The sequence below is a fragment of the Ammospiza caudacuta genome, chromosome 31 (genome assembly GCF_027887145.1).
Source record: "Ammospiza caudacuta isolate bAmmCau1 chromosome 31, bAmmCau1.pri, whole genome shotgun sequence".
NCBI classification, from domain to species: domain Eukaryota; kingdom Metazoa; phylum Chordata; class Aves; order Passeriformes; family Passerellidae; genus Ammospiza; species Ammospiza caudacuta.
In genome coordinates, this window is record NC_080623.1 from 1,631,244 (window position 1) to 1,646,892 (window position 15,649).

Here is a 15,649-nt window from a genome sequence, read left to right on the forward strand (position 1 = left end):
TAAGGGGGAGTTTGGGGGTCCCCAGTAGGACTTTGGTGCTTAAGATAGTGGGAAGGACGATTATGGGGGTCCCCTTGTGCTCCCTCAAATCGGGGGTGTCTGGGAGGGTTTGGGGGATCGGGGGGTGGTTTTTGGGGGGTTTGGGGGTGTTCAAGACCGTGGTAATGAAGGTGATGATGGAGGGGGTTGGTTATGTGTGTCCCCTTGTCCCCCCCCCCCCTTGGCACAGGGGACTCCAGGGTGTTTTGGGGGTCCCTCAGTGTCGTGTCCCCAGCAGGACCTCTGTGAAGGTGGGGGGGGAGTCCCACTGGGTTTGGAGGGTGCCCCCGAGCCCCCCCTGCCTCGGGGGGGTTTGGGAGTGCCCAGGTGGTTTTTGGGGTGCGGGGGCGGTCCCCGGTGTCCCTCAGTGCCGCGTCCCCAGCAGCACTTTGGTGACGAAGGTGACGATGGCCCCCGCTGGCTGCTCGGGGTCCAGCTCCGCGAACACGTGGCACGCGTTGCCCCCCCCCGGGGCCCCCGCCTGCTTTGCCACGAACCCGAAAATCCTGGGGGGGGCCGGCGGGGGGAGGGGGGTAAGGCCAGAGTCAGAGCCGTGCCCCCCCCTCCTTCCCGGGGGTCCCGTTCTGGGGGTCTCCCCACCTACCTGGCCGTGGTCCCGTCGGGGTTTGCCCACCTGGGGGTGGTTGGAGGGGTTGGGAGGTCAGGGAGGGTTTGGGAGGTGGGGGTTCCCCCCCGTGCCCCCCCCGTGCCCCCCCCGTGCCCTCTCCGTGTCCGCGCCGTACCCTCCGTGCCCCTCCGTGCCCTCTGTGCTCCCCCCGTGCCCCCGCCGTGCCTCCCCCTGTGCCCCCGCCGTGCCTCCCCCTGTGCCCCCGCCGTGCCTCCCCCTGTGCCCTCTCCGTGCCCTCTCCGTGCCCCCCCTGTATTCCCCCGTGTCCCCCCGCTTCCCCTCGTCGTGCCCCCTTGTGCCCCCCCCTGTATCCCCCCGTGCCCCCCTGTGCCCTCTTCGTGCCCCTCCTCCTGTACCCCCCCCCTGCCCCCCCGTGCCCCCTCACCGGCGCTCCTGCGGGTCGGTGCCGCAGTGGGTGACGCTGCTCACGGGGTAGTGCCGGCGGAAAAACAGTCTGGGGGAGCAGCGGGGGGGGCACGGGGTGAGGGGGGGCGTGGGGGGCAGGGCAGGGTGCCGAGGGGTTCGGGGGGTGTCGGGGTTTGGGGGATTCGGGGTTTCCAGGGGTTGGTGGTTTGGGCGTTGGAGGTCGGTGTTTCGGGGGTTGGGAGGTTTGGGGGGTCGGTGGTTTTGGGGGGATCTCGGTTTGAAGGGGCCCTGGTGTGGGGGTTGGGAGGTTTGGGGAAGGTCGGGGTTTAGGGTTGGGGGCTCAGAGGGGTCTGGGTTTGGGGTTCGGGGGTGCCTCACTTGCGCTGCCGGTCCGTCAGGGTGATCCCCTGCACCGACACCTTGAAGTGCACGGGGCTGGGGGGGGGCCGCGGGGACCCCCCCGCGCTCGAGGCCCCCTCCAGGAGGGACCCCACGGCCTTGGCCACGGCCTGGGGCCCAGTCAGGGCCTCGGTGCCCACCGAGCCCAGGAACAGCACGGAGCAGGCTGGGGGGCAACGGGGGGAGCTGCTCAAACCAGGAGCAGCGCCCCAAACCCGGGACCAGCACCCCAAACCGGGACCAGCCTCCCCAAAACCAGGAGCAGCACCCCAAAACCAAGACCAGCACCACAAACCCAGGACCAGCACCCCAAAACCGGGACCAGCACCCCAAACCCAGGAGCTGCACCCCAAACCCGGGACCAGCACTACAAACCCAGGAGCAGCACCCCAAAACCGGGACCAGCACCCCAAAACCGGGACCAGCACCCCAAACCCAGGAGCTGCACCCCAAACCCGGGACCAGCACTACAAACCCGGGACCAGCACCCCAAAACCGGGACCAGCACCCCAAACCCAGGAGCTGCACCCCAAACCCGGGACCAGCACTACAAACCCAGGACCAGCACCCCAAAACCGGGACCAGCACCCCAAACCCGGGAGCTGCACCCCAAACCCGGGACCAGCACTACAAACCCAGGACCAGCACCCCAAAACCGGGACCAGCACCCCAAACCCAGGAGCTGCACCCCAAACCCGGGACCAGCACTACAAACCCAGGACCAGCACCCCAAAACCGGGACCTGTCCCCGCAGTGCCCCCTGTCCCGATGCCAGCCCCACACGGTGACCCAATGCCCGTGCCTGCAGTGCCCCAGTGCCCCTCCCATGCCAGTGCCCCCCGTGCCCAGCCCCACCTGCCCCCTGCCTCAGGAGGGCTCCGGCCGTGCTGACATTGGGGGGTCCCGGCGGCTCCGGGGGCTCCTCCTGCAGCTCTGGGGAGGCAGGCTCAGGGTGGGGGGGGCAGCCGTGCCCCCCCGGAACTGTCCCGGCCGGGGGAGTTTGGGGGGGCTCTGGGGGCTTTTGGGGCTGGAGGAGTCTCTGAGGGGTCCCATCAGCTTTTCGGGGGGGTCTCCGCTCTTTGGGGGTGTCCCCGCAATTTTGGGGGTTCCTGCGGTTTTGGGGCATCCCAGCGGATGTTCAGGGGGTTCACGTGGGGGTTTTGGGGTGTCCTCGCGGTTTGTGAGGTGTTCCCTCGTGGGTTTTCGAGGTTTCCCAGGGGAGTTTTGGGAGTTTCCCTGCGGAGCTTTTGGGGGGTTCCCGGGAGTTTGGGGGTGTCTCCGTGGGATTTTTGGGGTGCCTCCCATGGCTTTGGGTTTCTCCCGGGGGCTTTTGGTGTGTCCCGGGAAGGAGTTGGGGAGGTGTACCCGCAGTTGGAGGGGGAATTCCTGTGGGGGTTTTGGGGTGTCCGCAGGGTTTTGGGGTGTTCCCGCAGTTTTTGGGGTGCCTACCTGCGTGGGGGATGCGGAGGGTGCAGGGCAGTGAGATGGGGGTGATGGAATGTTGCAGCACCAGCGCTGGGAGGCTCCCTGGGGAGAAGAGGGGTCAGGGCACCCCAAAACCCCCACGGACTGCCCGAAGCCCCCACAGATTCCCTCGGACCCCAACCCGTCCCACCGACCCCCCTGAGGCCCCCAGAGCTCCCCTTGAGACCCCACTGACCCCCACAGCCCCTCCCACCGACCTGGGACCCCCCCAGACCCTCCGCGATCCCCCCAGACTCCCCCAGTGCTCCCCGAGCCCCCCTCACCAAAGTAGGGCTCCTCGGGGCACCCCCGGATTTTGACGCCCCTCGGGCCCGTCTCGATCAGGAAGTGCCGCACCAGCTGCTCCTGGGGGTCCCCTGGGGGGCCGGGGGGCGTCAGAGGCCAGCGAGACCCCCGAGATCGACCCCGCCCCCCCAAGGGGTGTCCATGGGGGGTTCAGGGGGTGTTGGGGGTGTCCAACCCCCCACGGCCCCCCAGAACTGCAGGGGGGGGGGGGTCTCTGGGTGGATTTGGGGGCTGCTGGTGGGGAATTTGGGGGGATTTTCAGGGGTGCCAGGGTGTTGGGGGTGTCAGAGCCCTGGGAGACGCCCGAGACCCCCCTCCCAGCCGCCCAATATTCCATAGGAAGTGGATTTGGGGCATGCCGGGGGGGTCCGTGGGGTTCGGGGGGATCCATACCCGCTCTGGAGGCGGCGCGGGGGGGCGGGACCCCCACCCTGAGCGCCAGCCCGAAGGCCCCCGGGAAGCTGCTGCTGCGGCGGACGAGGAACGAGCCGGGAGGGGCCGCCTTGAGCAGCGCCACGGCTGGGGAGACACGGGGGGGGTCACACGGGGGAGGGGGCACACGGGGGGTACCTCACCGACCCCCCCTGACCCTCGAAGCCACCCATAGACCTCAGCCATGACTCCCCCCATAGATCCCTCCCGGACCCCCCGGTGCTCCCCCACAGACCCCCCCCAGCCCCCCACAGCACCCACTGACCTCCCCTCACTGACCCCACCCTCGCTGACCCCCCCGTTCTCCCCTGATCCCCTCAATCCCCCTCAAAACCCACAAGACCCCCCCAAACCCCTCCCTTCCAACCCCCCCGGCAGTTCCCGGCCCCAGTGCCCCCCATCCCCCCGTACCTTCCTCCCGGGACAGCCCCGGTTTGTACCAGAACTTGCTCGTGTCCTGCACGAAGGTGCCCCCGGGGGGGGTCCCGCCCGGCCCCTCCCCCGCCGAGGGGGCTCCCTGGGCCCCCCCCGGGCTGCGCTGGGGTGAGGAGGGGTCGCGGGGCCCCCCCGGGGCCGGCGGGTGCCGCTTCTCGGGCAGGGGCGGCTGCGGCGGCGGGGGGGAACCGGGGGTGCCGCTGCCGGGGGAGGGGGCGCGGGGGGGGCCCGGCCAGGGGGTCCCCTCAATGGGGCTCCGCCGTTCTGGGGGGGCACAGAGAGAGAGGAGACCCCCAAAACCCTCATGGGGGGCACAGAGAGATAGGAGACCCCCAAAAACCCTCGGGGGGGGGGGGCACAGAGAGATGGGAGATCCCCAAAAACCCTCTGGGGGAGCCTCCACAGACCTGTCCCCGGTGTCTCCTTTCCCCCGGCACTCCCCAACACCCCCGGGCCCCCCAGGTACCCCTTTAACCCCCCCAAATCCCCCCAGCCTCCCTCAGTTTACGCCTCAGCTCCCCCAAGCCCCTCTGTGGCCACGACCCCTCCCCAGAACCCCCCCAGCCCCTTCAGACCCCCCTCAACCCCCCCTTTAATACCCGATAACCCCCACCAAACCCTTTTCGATCCCTCCAAACCCCAAACTCCCCCAGCCCCCCATTAACCCCTTCGCGCCCCCATCGTTACCTGTCGGCTCCTGGGGCTCCCCCGCGGCGGGGGTGTCGTAGCCCCCTTTTCCGGGGGGGGGGGTCCCGCTCCGCTCCCAGCCCCGGGCGGCCGCAGTGGGGGCAATTTGGGGGCTCCGGAGGCGGCGCGGGGGGGTCCCCCCAGCCATGGCCGCCGTAAATGGGGCGGGTGGGCAGCGGGGAGATGCCCCCCCAGCCCTGGCAGTCCTGGCAGGGGCAGAGGGGCGGGAGCCCCCCCAAAAGCAGGTACCCCCCCGCCACGGGGCGCCCGTAGCTCCCCCACGGGGGGAACCCCTCGGACAGCGAGCGCTGCACCCCCCGTTTGGGGGGGTCCCGGGAGGGGGCCAGGCTGGCCCGGCGGCACAGGGGGGGGCACGGGGGGGCCCAGGTGCTGGGGGGGGCCCAAGGGCTCGGGGGGGTGGGGGACACCGGGAGGCTGTGAGCGGCACAGGGGGGGCTCTGGGGCGCTGCGATGCCGTGGGGTGCGGGGGGGCTGTGCAGTGAGGGGGTCCCGTGGGCTCCCGGGGGGCTCAGGGATGCGGGGGAGCCGTGGGACATGGGGGGGGCTGGGAGTCCCTCGGATATCGGGGTGATGTGGGACATGGGGAGCCCGGGGGGTGCCGGGGTGCCGTGGGGTTTTGGGGGGCTGTAGGATGTCGGGGAGCTGTGGGGCGCTGGGTTCTCCTGCGATGTCGGGGTCCCATAGGGTGTCAGGGTCTCGTGGATCAGTGGGGTCCCGTGGGGGATTGGGGGGCTGTAGGACACCGGGGACTTCTGGGCTGGGGGGGGGCTCTGGGGAGTGTGGGGGCCCTGGGGTGTTGGGGATCCGTGAGATGGGGGGGTCCCATAGGATTTTGGCGTCCCATAGGGTGATGGGGACCCCTGGGATGTTGGGGTGCCATACGGAGTCGGGGTCTCCAGGGATGTTGGGGTGCCGTGGGACGCTGGGGGGCTGTAGGGCAGCAGCGAGCCCTGGAATGTGAAGGTCCCCTGGGTGCTGTTGGGCACCAGGGTGTCCTGGGAAAGTGGGGTCCCATGGAATGTCGGGGACCCCCGGCATACTGGGGTCCTGTGGGTGCCATATGGCACGGGGACCCCGTGCGATATTGGGGTCCCGGGGGATGCTGGGGGGCCATGGGGCGCCGGGCTCCCGTAGGAAGTTGGGGACCCCTGGGGTGCTGGGGGGCCATGGGGTGTCAGAGTCCCGTAGGGCTTTGAGGGGTCATAGGGTGTGGGGGACCCCTGGGGTTTGGGGGCTGCACAGGATGTGGAGAAGCCGTGGGGTGTCAGGGTCCCAGGGGGGCTGTGGAGAGCGGGGGTCCCATGGAATGGGGGGGTCCCGTGGGATAGGGGGGTCTTATGGGATATTGGGGTCCCATAGGACAGCGGCGTCCCGTGAGATGGGGGGGTCCCGTGGGATATGGGGGTCTCATGGAAGAGGGGGGTCCCGTGGGATATGGGGGTCCTGTAGGGTGTTGGATTCCCGTAGGGTGCTGGGCTCCCGAGTGCCTCGGGGCTCCCATAGGCTGTGGGGGTCCCAAGCGCTTCGGGGGTGTTGGGGGGCTCCTCCCCCGGGCCGGGGCTCTCGCGGCCCCCCCGAACCCCGAACCCCCCCAGCAGCTGCTCCAGCTCCCGGCGCTCGGCGGCCGTGGGGGGCGGGGGGCGGCCGTGGGGGGCTCCGGGGGGGGGCGGGGAGTCAGATTCCCCCCCGTGGGAGGAGGGACCCCCCTTCTTCTGCACGCGGGCGTAGGGGCTGCCATCCAGGGGACCCCAGGTGTGGGAGGGCTCTGGGCGGGAGAAGGGCAGTCAAACCCCCCTCCACCCGCACCCCCAAACCCCCATGGGACCCCCCGTGCTCTCCCCGACCCCTTCAGGCCATGGGGACCCCCCCCGTACAGCCATGTTGCCCCTCAGAGCCCCACGGACACCCCCAGTTCCCACTGGCATTTTCTCCAGGCGTGGTTGAAGGGGGGACCCCCCGGCCTCCCCCAAAGTCCTCCGTGCACCCCCAAAGTCCCCTTGGCCCCCAAACCCTCCCAGGCACCCACCTCTGACACTCCAGGTCACCCTGAGAGACCCCCGCACCCCCGCACCCCCATCACAGGGTCCCTCCTCCCGCACCCCAATTCCTGCCCGGCCCCCCCACTCACCCTCGGGGCTGTCCCAGGGCTCCTCAAAGGAATCGCGCCGCACTGCGGGGTCCCGCACCCCGTAATCGATGGGGGTGGCGGGGGGGCCGCGGGGGGCGACCCAGCCTGGGGAGGGGCAGCAGAGGTGGGAGGTCAGGGGGGGCCAAAGGGGAATCCCCGCTGCTCTCTGCCCCCCAAAACCCCAAAACCCACCTTCGACCCTCTCGGGGCCTGAGGAGAAGATGAACTCGACGGTGGCGTCGGGGGGGAAGCGCTGGTCTGGGGGGATCAGCAGGAGGGTTTGGGGGGGTACGAGAGGGAGGGTCCGAACCCGCACCCCCAAATCCCCGGTGCAGCCATTCGCAGCCCTCAGACCCCGAAGTGCACACCCCAATTCCCCCAGCACCACCCTGCTTGATTTCATCCGGGGAGCTATGGGGGAACTGGGGGCATTCCTGTTATTTGTGCCCCCAAATCCACCCATGGCTCCCTCCAGATAAAATCTGAGTCACCCTAACACTAACCCTAACTCTACCACTAAACCCTAACACTAACAATAAACCCTAACCCCAAACCAACCTTAACTGTAACCCTAATCCTAACCCAATGACTAAACCCTAACCCTAACCCAACTCTAACCCTAACCCAACCCTAATCCTAACCCAATGACTAAACCCTAAGCCTAACCCTAAACCTAACCCTAACTCTAACCCTAACGTGATGACTAAACCCTAACCCTAACACTAAACCCTAACCCAAAACCAACCTTAACCCTAATCCTAACCCAGTGACTAAACCCTAACCCTAACCTAACCCTAACTCTAACCCTAACACAATGACTAACCCTAAGGCTAACCCAACCCTAACCCTAACCCAACCCAACCCTAACCCTAATCCCGAGCCCCCCGAGCACCCCCAAACCCCCCCCCGTCCTCCCGCGCCCCCGCAGCCCCCCGGCTCTCCCGGCCCCCGCAGCCCCCCCGTGCCCCCACCTTGCCAGGCCAGGTCCAGCTCGTCCCGGCGCAGCCTCAGGCGGGGCCCGCGCAGGGTCCCCGTGTGGAACTGAACCCCAAAAACCGCCTCGCGCCCCCCCCGCCGCCGGTGGTAACAGCGCACCTGGGGGGGAGTGGCACAGGTGGGCGGGGGGCTCGCACAGGTGAGCGGGGGTCGCACACAGAGGGCGGGGGTCGCACACAGAGGGCGGGGTCCCCCCTCCCCGCGGGCCCCCCTCACCATCACATCGCCCTTGAGCAGCAGCGCCGGTTCCAGGGTGACACAGAGAGACTGCGAGGCGGGGGGGCTGCGGGAAAAGGGGGGGTGTCAGGGTTTGGGGGGGCCGCGGGGAAAGGGGGGGCATTGGTGGGGCATGGTTCAGGGGGGCACGTTTGGGGCAATCATTTTGGGGGAGCATTAGAGGGTTAGGGTTTGGGGGGGCACGTTTGGGCAATCATTTTGAGGGGGTGTGTCAGGATTGCGGGTACCCCCTGAAACCTCAGCATCCACAGAGCACTGGGGGAAACTGGGGGAGCCCCTGCACCCCTCAAAGAGGGGGGGGGTGTGCTGGTCAGGTTGGGGAGCGGGGCTCTGAGCTTTGGGGGCGCCCCAGGACCCCCAAACAGACACAGTGGGGGATGGGAGGGGTGGGGGATGGGCACGGCGGGGTGGGGGCGAGGTTTGGGAGGCTTCGGGACCCCCCCGAGGTGCAGGGGAGGTCAGGTTTGGGGGGGGGGATCACTCACTAGACCCCCGAGGTGTAGACGAGCTGCAGCGATTGGTAGATCTTGAGGAAGGGGCGGCAACCTGGGGGGGGCACGGGGGGATTATTGGCGGCCCTGGGGGGCTGCCGGGGTCCTCCCCCCCCACCCCAAACTGACCGTCGGGGGGGTCGTAGGCGGGCAGGGGGGGCAGCAGGACGTGGTGCAGGAACTGGGGGGAGCTGTTCAGGCGGAGCCGCCCCGAGAGCAGCGCCCCAAAATCCTCCGTGTACCTGGGGGGACGGGGGGGCACGGGTGGAACCCCAAAACCGCCCCAAAACCACACCAAAACCGTGCCAAAAATCCCCTCGAAACGAGCCCAAACACCAACTGAAACCACGCCAAAAAGAACCTCAAAACCACCCCCAAAACAGCCCTAATAATCACCCCAACACCATCCCAAAAATCACCCTAAACCACACCAGAAGTTACCCCTAGAACACTAAAAGCCATCCCAAAAGCACCCAAAAATCACCCGAAGAAACGCCCCAAAAACCACCCCAAAACCTCTCAAAACTACTCCAAAAACCATTGCCCCAAAACACCCCAAATCACCCCAAATCACCCCCAAACCCCCCAAATCACCCCCAAAACACCCCAAATCACCCCCAAACGCCCCAAATCCCGCCATGGCCTCCCCCAGGACCCCCAAACCCCAACCCCCCCCACCTGCGCTGGGAGGGCTGCAGGACCCCCCCCAGTTTCTCCTCGCAGAATCTCCTCATGCTCAGCGCGTTCAGCGCCTGCTCGGGGCTGGGGGCAGAAAAGGGGGGTGAGGTTCCCCCAAAGCCTCCGCGGCCCCCCCGGGACCCCCAATCCTCCCCCAAACCCCGCACGTTTTCTCCACAGCCCCAATCCCCCCACGGCCCCTTTACCCCCCCAGCACACCGCTCACTCCCCCATGAACCCTCCCGGGACCCCCGCCCTGCCCCCCAACCCCCCATTTCCTCCTATAAACCCCCACCAGCCCCCCCAAAGACCCCCGGCCCCCCTCACCTGCCCCACACGTCGCTGTAGTGCAGAAACGCCCCCACGACCACCCCGACCGGGGCCTTGCTGCCCTGGGGGACGGGACGGGTGAGGACCCCCAGAACCCCCCAGTAACCCCCCAGTAACCCCCCATGTCCCCGAGGGCACCCCCGAGTGTCTCCCAGAGTCTCCCCAGCACCACCCAGTGCCCCCCGCAGTCCTGAGCGCATCCCAGGGACCCCCAGAGCCCCCCCAGCGCCCGCTCAGTGCCCCTCCAGTGTTCCCCCCATTGCCTCCCAGTGCCCCCCCCAGTCCCGAGCGCATCTCAGGGACCCCCAGTGCCCCCCCAGTGTTCCCTCCATTGCCTCCCAGTGCTCCCCCCTCCCCCCAATGCCCTCCCAGTGTTCCCCCCAGTGCCTCCAGTGCCCCCCCCCAGTGCCCCCCCAGTCCCGAGCGCATCCCAGGGACCCCCAGTGCTCCCCCCCAGTGCCCCCCCAGTGTTCCCCCCATGGCCTCCCAGGGACCCCCAGTGCCAGCCCAGTGCCCCCCCTGTTCCCCCCAGTGCCCCCCCCGTGCCCCTCCCCGTTCCCCAGCCCCCTCCCCGCTGTCCGCAGCCCCCCAGCCCCCGCCCCGGCCCCACCTTGCAGAGCAGCACGGCCACGTTGCGGGGGTGCCCCCCCAGACACCCCTCGAGCGCTTTGCAGACGGAGCAGAGCAGCTCCAGGGAGGGGGCGAGCAGCTCCGGCCACCCGAAATCCAGAACCTGGGGGGGGGAGGGCTCAGAGCCGGCACCCCGAACCCACCGGGACACCCCAAACACCGCGGGACACCCTGAGCGCACCGGGGGGCCCCCGAGACCCCAGCTCCACTCCCGGAGACCCCCGCAACCCCCCAGGGAACCCCCACCTGTCCCCTACCCCCTCCCAACCCCACGGGACCTGCCCCAGGACCCACCCCCCAACCCCGCGGGACCCCCAGACCCCCCCTCACTTTGGGGTTCAGGCGCGGGAGGTCGCGGCGCTTCTCGGCCAGGTTGAAGATCTGCGGGGGCACCGCGGGGTCGGGGGGAGCTCGGAGCCACCGGGAGCGCCCCAAAACTGCCCTGGAACCCCCAGATCCCGCCCCCACCACCCCCGGCTCCCCCGTGCCCTATCCCCCCCCACCCCCATTGCTCCCAGTGCCCCCCGCACCCCTCTCGACCCCCCCAGTGCCCCCAGAGCCCTCCCAGATGTCCCAGCCGTTGTCCCCGTTGCCTCAGTTGCCCCCCCAGCAGCCGCATTTGCTCCAGTTGTTGCCCCAGTAGCCCCAGTTGCCAACCAGCTGCCCCAGCTGTTGCCCCAGTTACCCCCCAGCAGCCCCAGTTGCCGCCCCAGCAGCCCCAGTACCCCCCAGGCAGCCTCAGTTACCCCCTAGAAGCCCCAGGTGCCCCCCCAGTTGCCCGCCAGCAGCCCCAGTTACCCCTCAGAAGCCCCATGTGTCCCCCAGTTACCCCCCAAGCAGTCCCAGTACCCCCCAGCAGTCTCAGTAGCCCCCCCAGCAGCCCCAGTACCCCCCAAGGAGCCCCAGGTGCCCCCCAGGTGCCCCCCAGGTGCCCCCCAGCAGCCCCAGTTACCCCCCAAGCAGCCTCAGTTACCCCTCAGAAGCCCAAGGTGCCCCCCCGGTGCCCCCGCAGCAGCCCCAGTGCCCCCCAGGTGCCCCCCCAGGTACCCCCCCAGTAGTCCCAGCTGTCCCCCAAACACCCCAAGCACCCCCAGTACCCCCCGGTGCCCCCCCCGGCTCACGGTGTAGTTGGGGCCGTGCCGCGCCCCCAGCAGCCGCGCCAGGTGCCGCAGGTGCCCCCCGGGCCCCCCCTCGCCCCCCGGCAGCGCCACGCTCAGGATCCGCTCGGTGACGAACGCCAGGTCCAGCGGGGGGGGGGGCGCGGCCTCGGGGCTGGGGGCGCGGGGGGTCCTGGGGGAGAGCAGCGGCTCAGGACGGGGGAGGGACCCTCCAGAACCCCCCAACCCACCGGGGGGATCTGACCCTCAGCGCCCCAAATCCCCCCCCCAGCACCCCAAAACCTCTTGGGATCGCCCCAAATTCCCCCCTGCCCGCCCAGCACCCCAAAAACTCTTGGGATTGCCCCAAATTCCCCCAGCACCCCAAAACCTTTTGGGATCCCCCCAGATTCCCCCAGACCCCTTCCCAGTACCCCAAAACCTCTAGGGATCCCCCCCAGATTCCCCGACCCCCCCCCGAGACCCCTCCCAGTACCCCAAAACCTCTTGGGATCGCCCAAAATTCCGCCCCTCAGCACCCCAAAACCTTTTGGGATCGCCCCAAATTCTCTCAGACCCCTCCCCCAGCACCCCAAAACCTTTTAGGATCGCCCCAAATTCCCCCAGACCCCTCCAGCACCCCAAACCCCGTACCTGGGCAGGGTGCTCCGCTGGGGGGCGCTGTCGAGCGAGGAGCCCTGGAGGGTCCCGGGGGAGCCCCAAAAACGAGGGGGGGGCAAAAAGGGGTCAGGGGGGGGTCCCAAAGCACGGGGGGAGCCAAAGGCCGTCCCCAAACACGGGGGTGAGGAAGGGGGGGCAAAGGAGGGGGTCCCCAAAATAGAGAGGGGTCGAGGGAATCACGGGAGTGTCGGGGGGACCTGGGGTGTCCTCATAACACGGGGAGGGGCAGGGAGGTCCCCAAAACATGAGAGGGGTCGGGAGGGGTCAGGGATGGGTAAGAGGGGGCCAAGGGGGTGTCAGAGGGGTCCCCAGAACACCGCGGGGTCACGGGGATGGCGGGGTGGGAGAGGTCCGGGGGTCCCCAACTCCTGGGGAGGGTCAGGGGGGCTTGGGAGTCCCGGGGGGGTTGTTGGGGATACAGGGAGGGATTGGGGGTCACGGGGGGGTCAGTGAGTCCGGGGGTTTTTGGGGTTCCGGGGGTTTGGGGGTTCCGCGGGTTTTGGGGTTCCCGAGGTTTTGGGGTTCCGCGGGTTTGGGGGTTCCGGGGGTCTCGGGGATCCGGGGCTTTTGGGGTTTCGGAGGTCTCGGGGTTCCGGGAGTTTTGAGGTTTCGGAGGTTTTGGGGTTCCGGGGGTCTCGGGGATCCGGGGGTTTGGGGGTTCCGGGGGTTTGGGGGTTCCGGGGGTCTCACCACGCGCTCGCTGCGCCGCACCGGGGCCGTGTTCCGCCTCTGCAGGGGCACAGCGGGGTCTGGGGGGGCCCGATCACCGGGCAGGGGGCAGCGCCCTGCCCGGGGGGGTCCCGAGGGGGATTCGGGGGGTTCAGCGGGAATATCGGGGTGCCGGGGCTGACACGGGTGTTTGGGGCTCCCGAGGGGGGAGTCCCGTCTCCTGCTCGGGGGGCTTGGGGGGGTTTCGCCCCTTCCGTGGGGTCCCTGATTCTGCCTGGGGAGTTTGGGGGTCCCGAGGGGAGTTCGAGGGGTCCTGCCCGGGGGTGCTTCGGGAGTTCGGGTGGTGTCCGAGGGGTCCGGGGGTCTTGAGGGGGATTTGGGGGGTCTCGGAGGGTCCTGCCCGGAGGCTTTGGGGAGGTCGCCCCCACCCCTCCACTTACCAGCTCAGGCGGGGGCAGAGGTTGGCACGGTGACGTCACCTGGAGGAGGACACGGGGATTGTCCCAAAGGGGACCCCAGCCCCAAAAAGGACCCCCAGCCCTTGAGTGACGCCCCCGCCCCCCGCCGTACCTTGCTCTCACATCTCTTGTGGGCGGCGACTTTGCAAACTGGAGGGACAACGGCGACATCAGAGACCCCCGGGGTCCCCCCGGGGACCCCTCAGGACCCCCAGTATCCCCCCCCCACCACCCTCCTGCTGCCGCAGCAACCTCCCAGTATCCCCAGTAACCGCCCACTGCCTGCAGTGAACTCCCCAGTAACCGCCCACGGAACCCCCCAGTGCTCCCAGTGACTCCCCCGTGCCCTCCCAGTGCTCCCAGTAACTGCCCAGTGCCCCCCCAGTGCCCCCCCCCAGCGCTCCCACTGCCCCCCGGAACTGCCCAGTGCTCCACTGGCCCCAGTAACCCCCCCACCCCCCCATCCAGCCCCTCGGTGTGTCCCGGGGGTGTCCCGGGGGTGTCACCTCTGCACACGAGCCCGTGGGGTCCCAGGGGGGTCCCGCAGCCCCCGCAGGGCGCCCCCCGGCGCAGGCTCCGCTCGCGGAACGCGTGGGGGGCGGCTGGGGACGGCCTCGGCTGGGGGGACACGGGGGCGTCACCGCTTATCCCCCGCGTCCTCCCCGTGCCACTGCCACGACCTCCCGCGTCAATTCCGTGTCGCCCCATGACCCTCCCGGATCCCATTTCTGTCCCCCCATGTCTCCCCTGATGTCACCTCTCGTGTCCCCCCATGTCGCCCCTGATGTCATCTCTCGTGTCCCCCCCCCTTGTCACCCTCTGTGTCTCTTTTGTGAACCCCCCCGTGTCCTCCCCGGGTCCCCTCGGTGACCCCCCCGTATACGGCCCCCAGTCCCACCCATCGTGTCACCTCCGTGTCCCCTCGTGTCGCCCCCTGCATAATCCCCGTCCTCCTCTGACCCCTCACGCGTCCCCAGGTGCCACCCCCGTGTCCCCTCGGTGTCACCCGTGTCCCTCCTTCTGTCCCCCATGTTCCCTCCATGACTTCCCACTGACCGCTCCGCGTCTCCTCCGTGTCACCCGCGTCCCCTCCATGGCGCCACACGTGTCCCCGCATGTGTCCCCACCATGTCCCCCTCTTGTCCCCCCCAATATTCCCCCGTGTTCCCCCCCCGTCCTCCCCTGCGTCCTCTCTCGCATCCCGCTCCTGTCCCCCCCACGTCGTCCCTGTGCCACCTCCGTGTCTCCCATGTCCCTTCCGTGAGCCCCTCGTGTCCCACATGTCACTCCCCGTGCCCCCCCCGTGTCCCCGCTTGTCCCTCCCGTGGCAACCCCGCTCTCTCTCGTGTCCCCCCCGTGTCGCTCATGTCCCACCCGTGTCCCCCAGTGTCCTCTCGCCTCCCTCTCCGTGTCCGCCCCCCCCCCCCCCCGCTGTCGTCCCGCGTGTCCCCCCCGTGTCCCCCCCGGCCCCTCTGGCCGCGGGCCACGGACAGCGCGTCCCGCAGGAAGCGGGGCCGGACCAGCCCAGGAAGCGGCGACCCCTGGGACGACCCCGCCGTTCCCACGGAGGGGGAGGGGCGTGGGAGCGTGTGCGGGGGGAGGGGGCAGCGGGGGGGGGGGCGTGGGACGGGGAGGGAGGGGCGTCGGAAAAACGGGAAAAAGTGGGGAAAAGTGGGAAAATGGGGGAGAACGGGGGGAAAGGGAAAGTGGAGGTGAGGGGTGAGCGTGGGAAAATATAGGGAGGGGCGGCGGGGGGAGGGTCAGACTCGAATTTCCCCCCCGCCCCGTCCCGAGGTCACCCAGCGTCACGCGTGGGGAGGGGGCGGCTGGAGCGGGGGCGCCACGGGGGGATCCCCCCGCCCCCAGCCCCCCCTTCCCGGCCGAGGGGGTCCCCACCCTCCGCAGGACCCCCCCCCCCCCCCCACGGGGAGCTCCCCCCGCTCCTACCGTGTCGGGGCCATCGCGGCGGCCGAGCGCGCGCAGCAGCGTCCCCACGGCCCCGGGGGGCTTCATGGGGGGCTCCGCGGGGACCTCGGGGGGTCCCAGGCACTGCCGGGGGCTCTCGGGGCTCCCCGCGGGTCCCGCGAGCGGCTCCGTGGCCGAAGGCGCGCGGGGAGGGGCCGTTTCCGCGAGCCCGGAGCCGCTTCCCGTGCCGGGGGGGGACACGGACACGGGGGGGACACGGGGGGGACGACACGGGAACGACACGTGTGGCCACGGGGAGGGGACACCGGGAGGGACATAGGGGAGCCAAGGAGGGGACGCCGGGAGACACACAGAGGAGATACCCGGGGGGACACGGGAGGGACACGGGGACGGGACACCGGGAGGATCACAAGGGACACAAGAGGAGGGACACAGGGGCGACACGCGGGGTGACACCTCCCTCTGCTGACGGCGCCTCAGTTTCCCCCTTTCTCACTTGCAGGATCCCCCAAATTTCCTCCCGAGCCCCCCGGCACCTTCCTAGCGCTGCC

At 69.6% G+C, this 15,649-nt stretch overlaps 1 protein-coding gene across 1 annotated transcript; it reads right to left on the minus strand.

Moving 5' to 3' along the window:
- Positions 1-166: 166 nt before the first annotated feature.
- TNS2 (tensin 2) lies at positions 167-15,260 on the minus strand. Its single transcript, XM_058821963.1, has 28 exons — positions 15,120-15,260; positions 13,679-13,790; positions 13,285-13,322; positions 13,155-13,193; positions 12,736-12,774; positions 12,019-12,062; positions 11,389-11,557; positions 10,598-10,648; positions 10,248-10,370; positions 9,635-9,699; positions 9,308-9,391; positions 8,759-8,871; positions 8,624-8,684; positions 8,118-8,184; positions 7,877-8,000; positions 7,098-7,163; positions 6,906-7,010; positions 4,757-6,542; positions 4,477-4,505; positions 4,046-4,333; positions 3,596-3,721; positions 3,181-3,273; positions 2,882-2,959; positions 2,288-2,365; positions 1,412-1,598; positions 1,053-1,121; positions 644-673; positions 167-545 (listed from the first exon to the last, which is right to left on the minus strand). Exons 1-28 carry the CDS (start codon positions 15,183-15,185, stop codon positions 404-406), a joined length of 4,272 nt encoding a protein of 1,423 aa, XP_058677946.1. The 5' UTR covers positions 15,186-15,260; the 3' UTR covers positions 167-403.
- Positions 15,261-15,649: the final 389 nt, after the last annotated feature.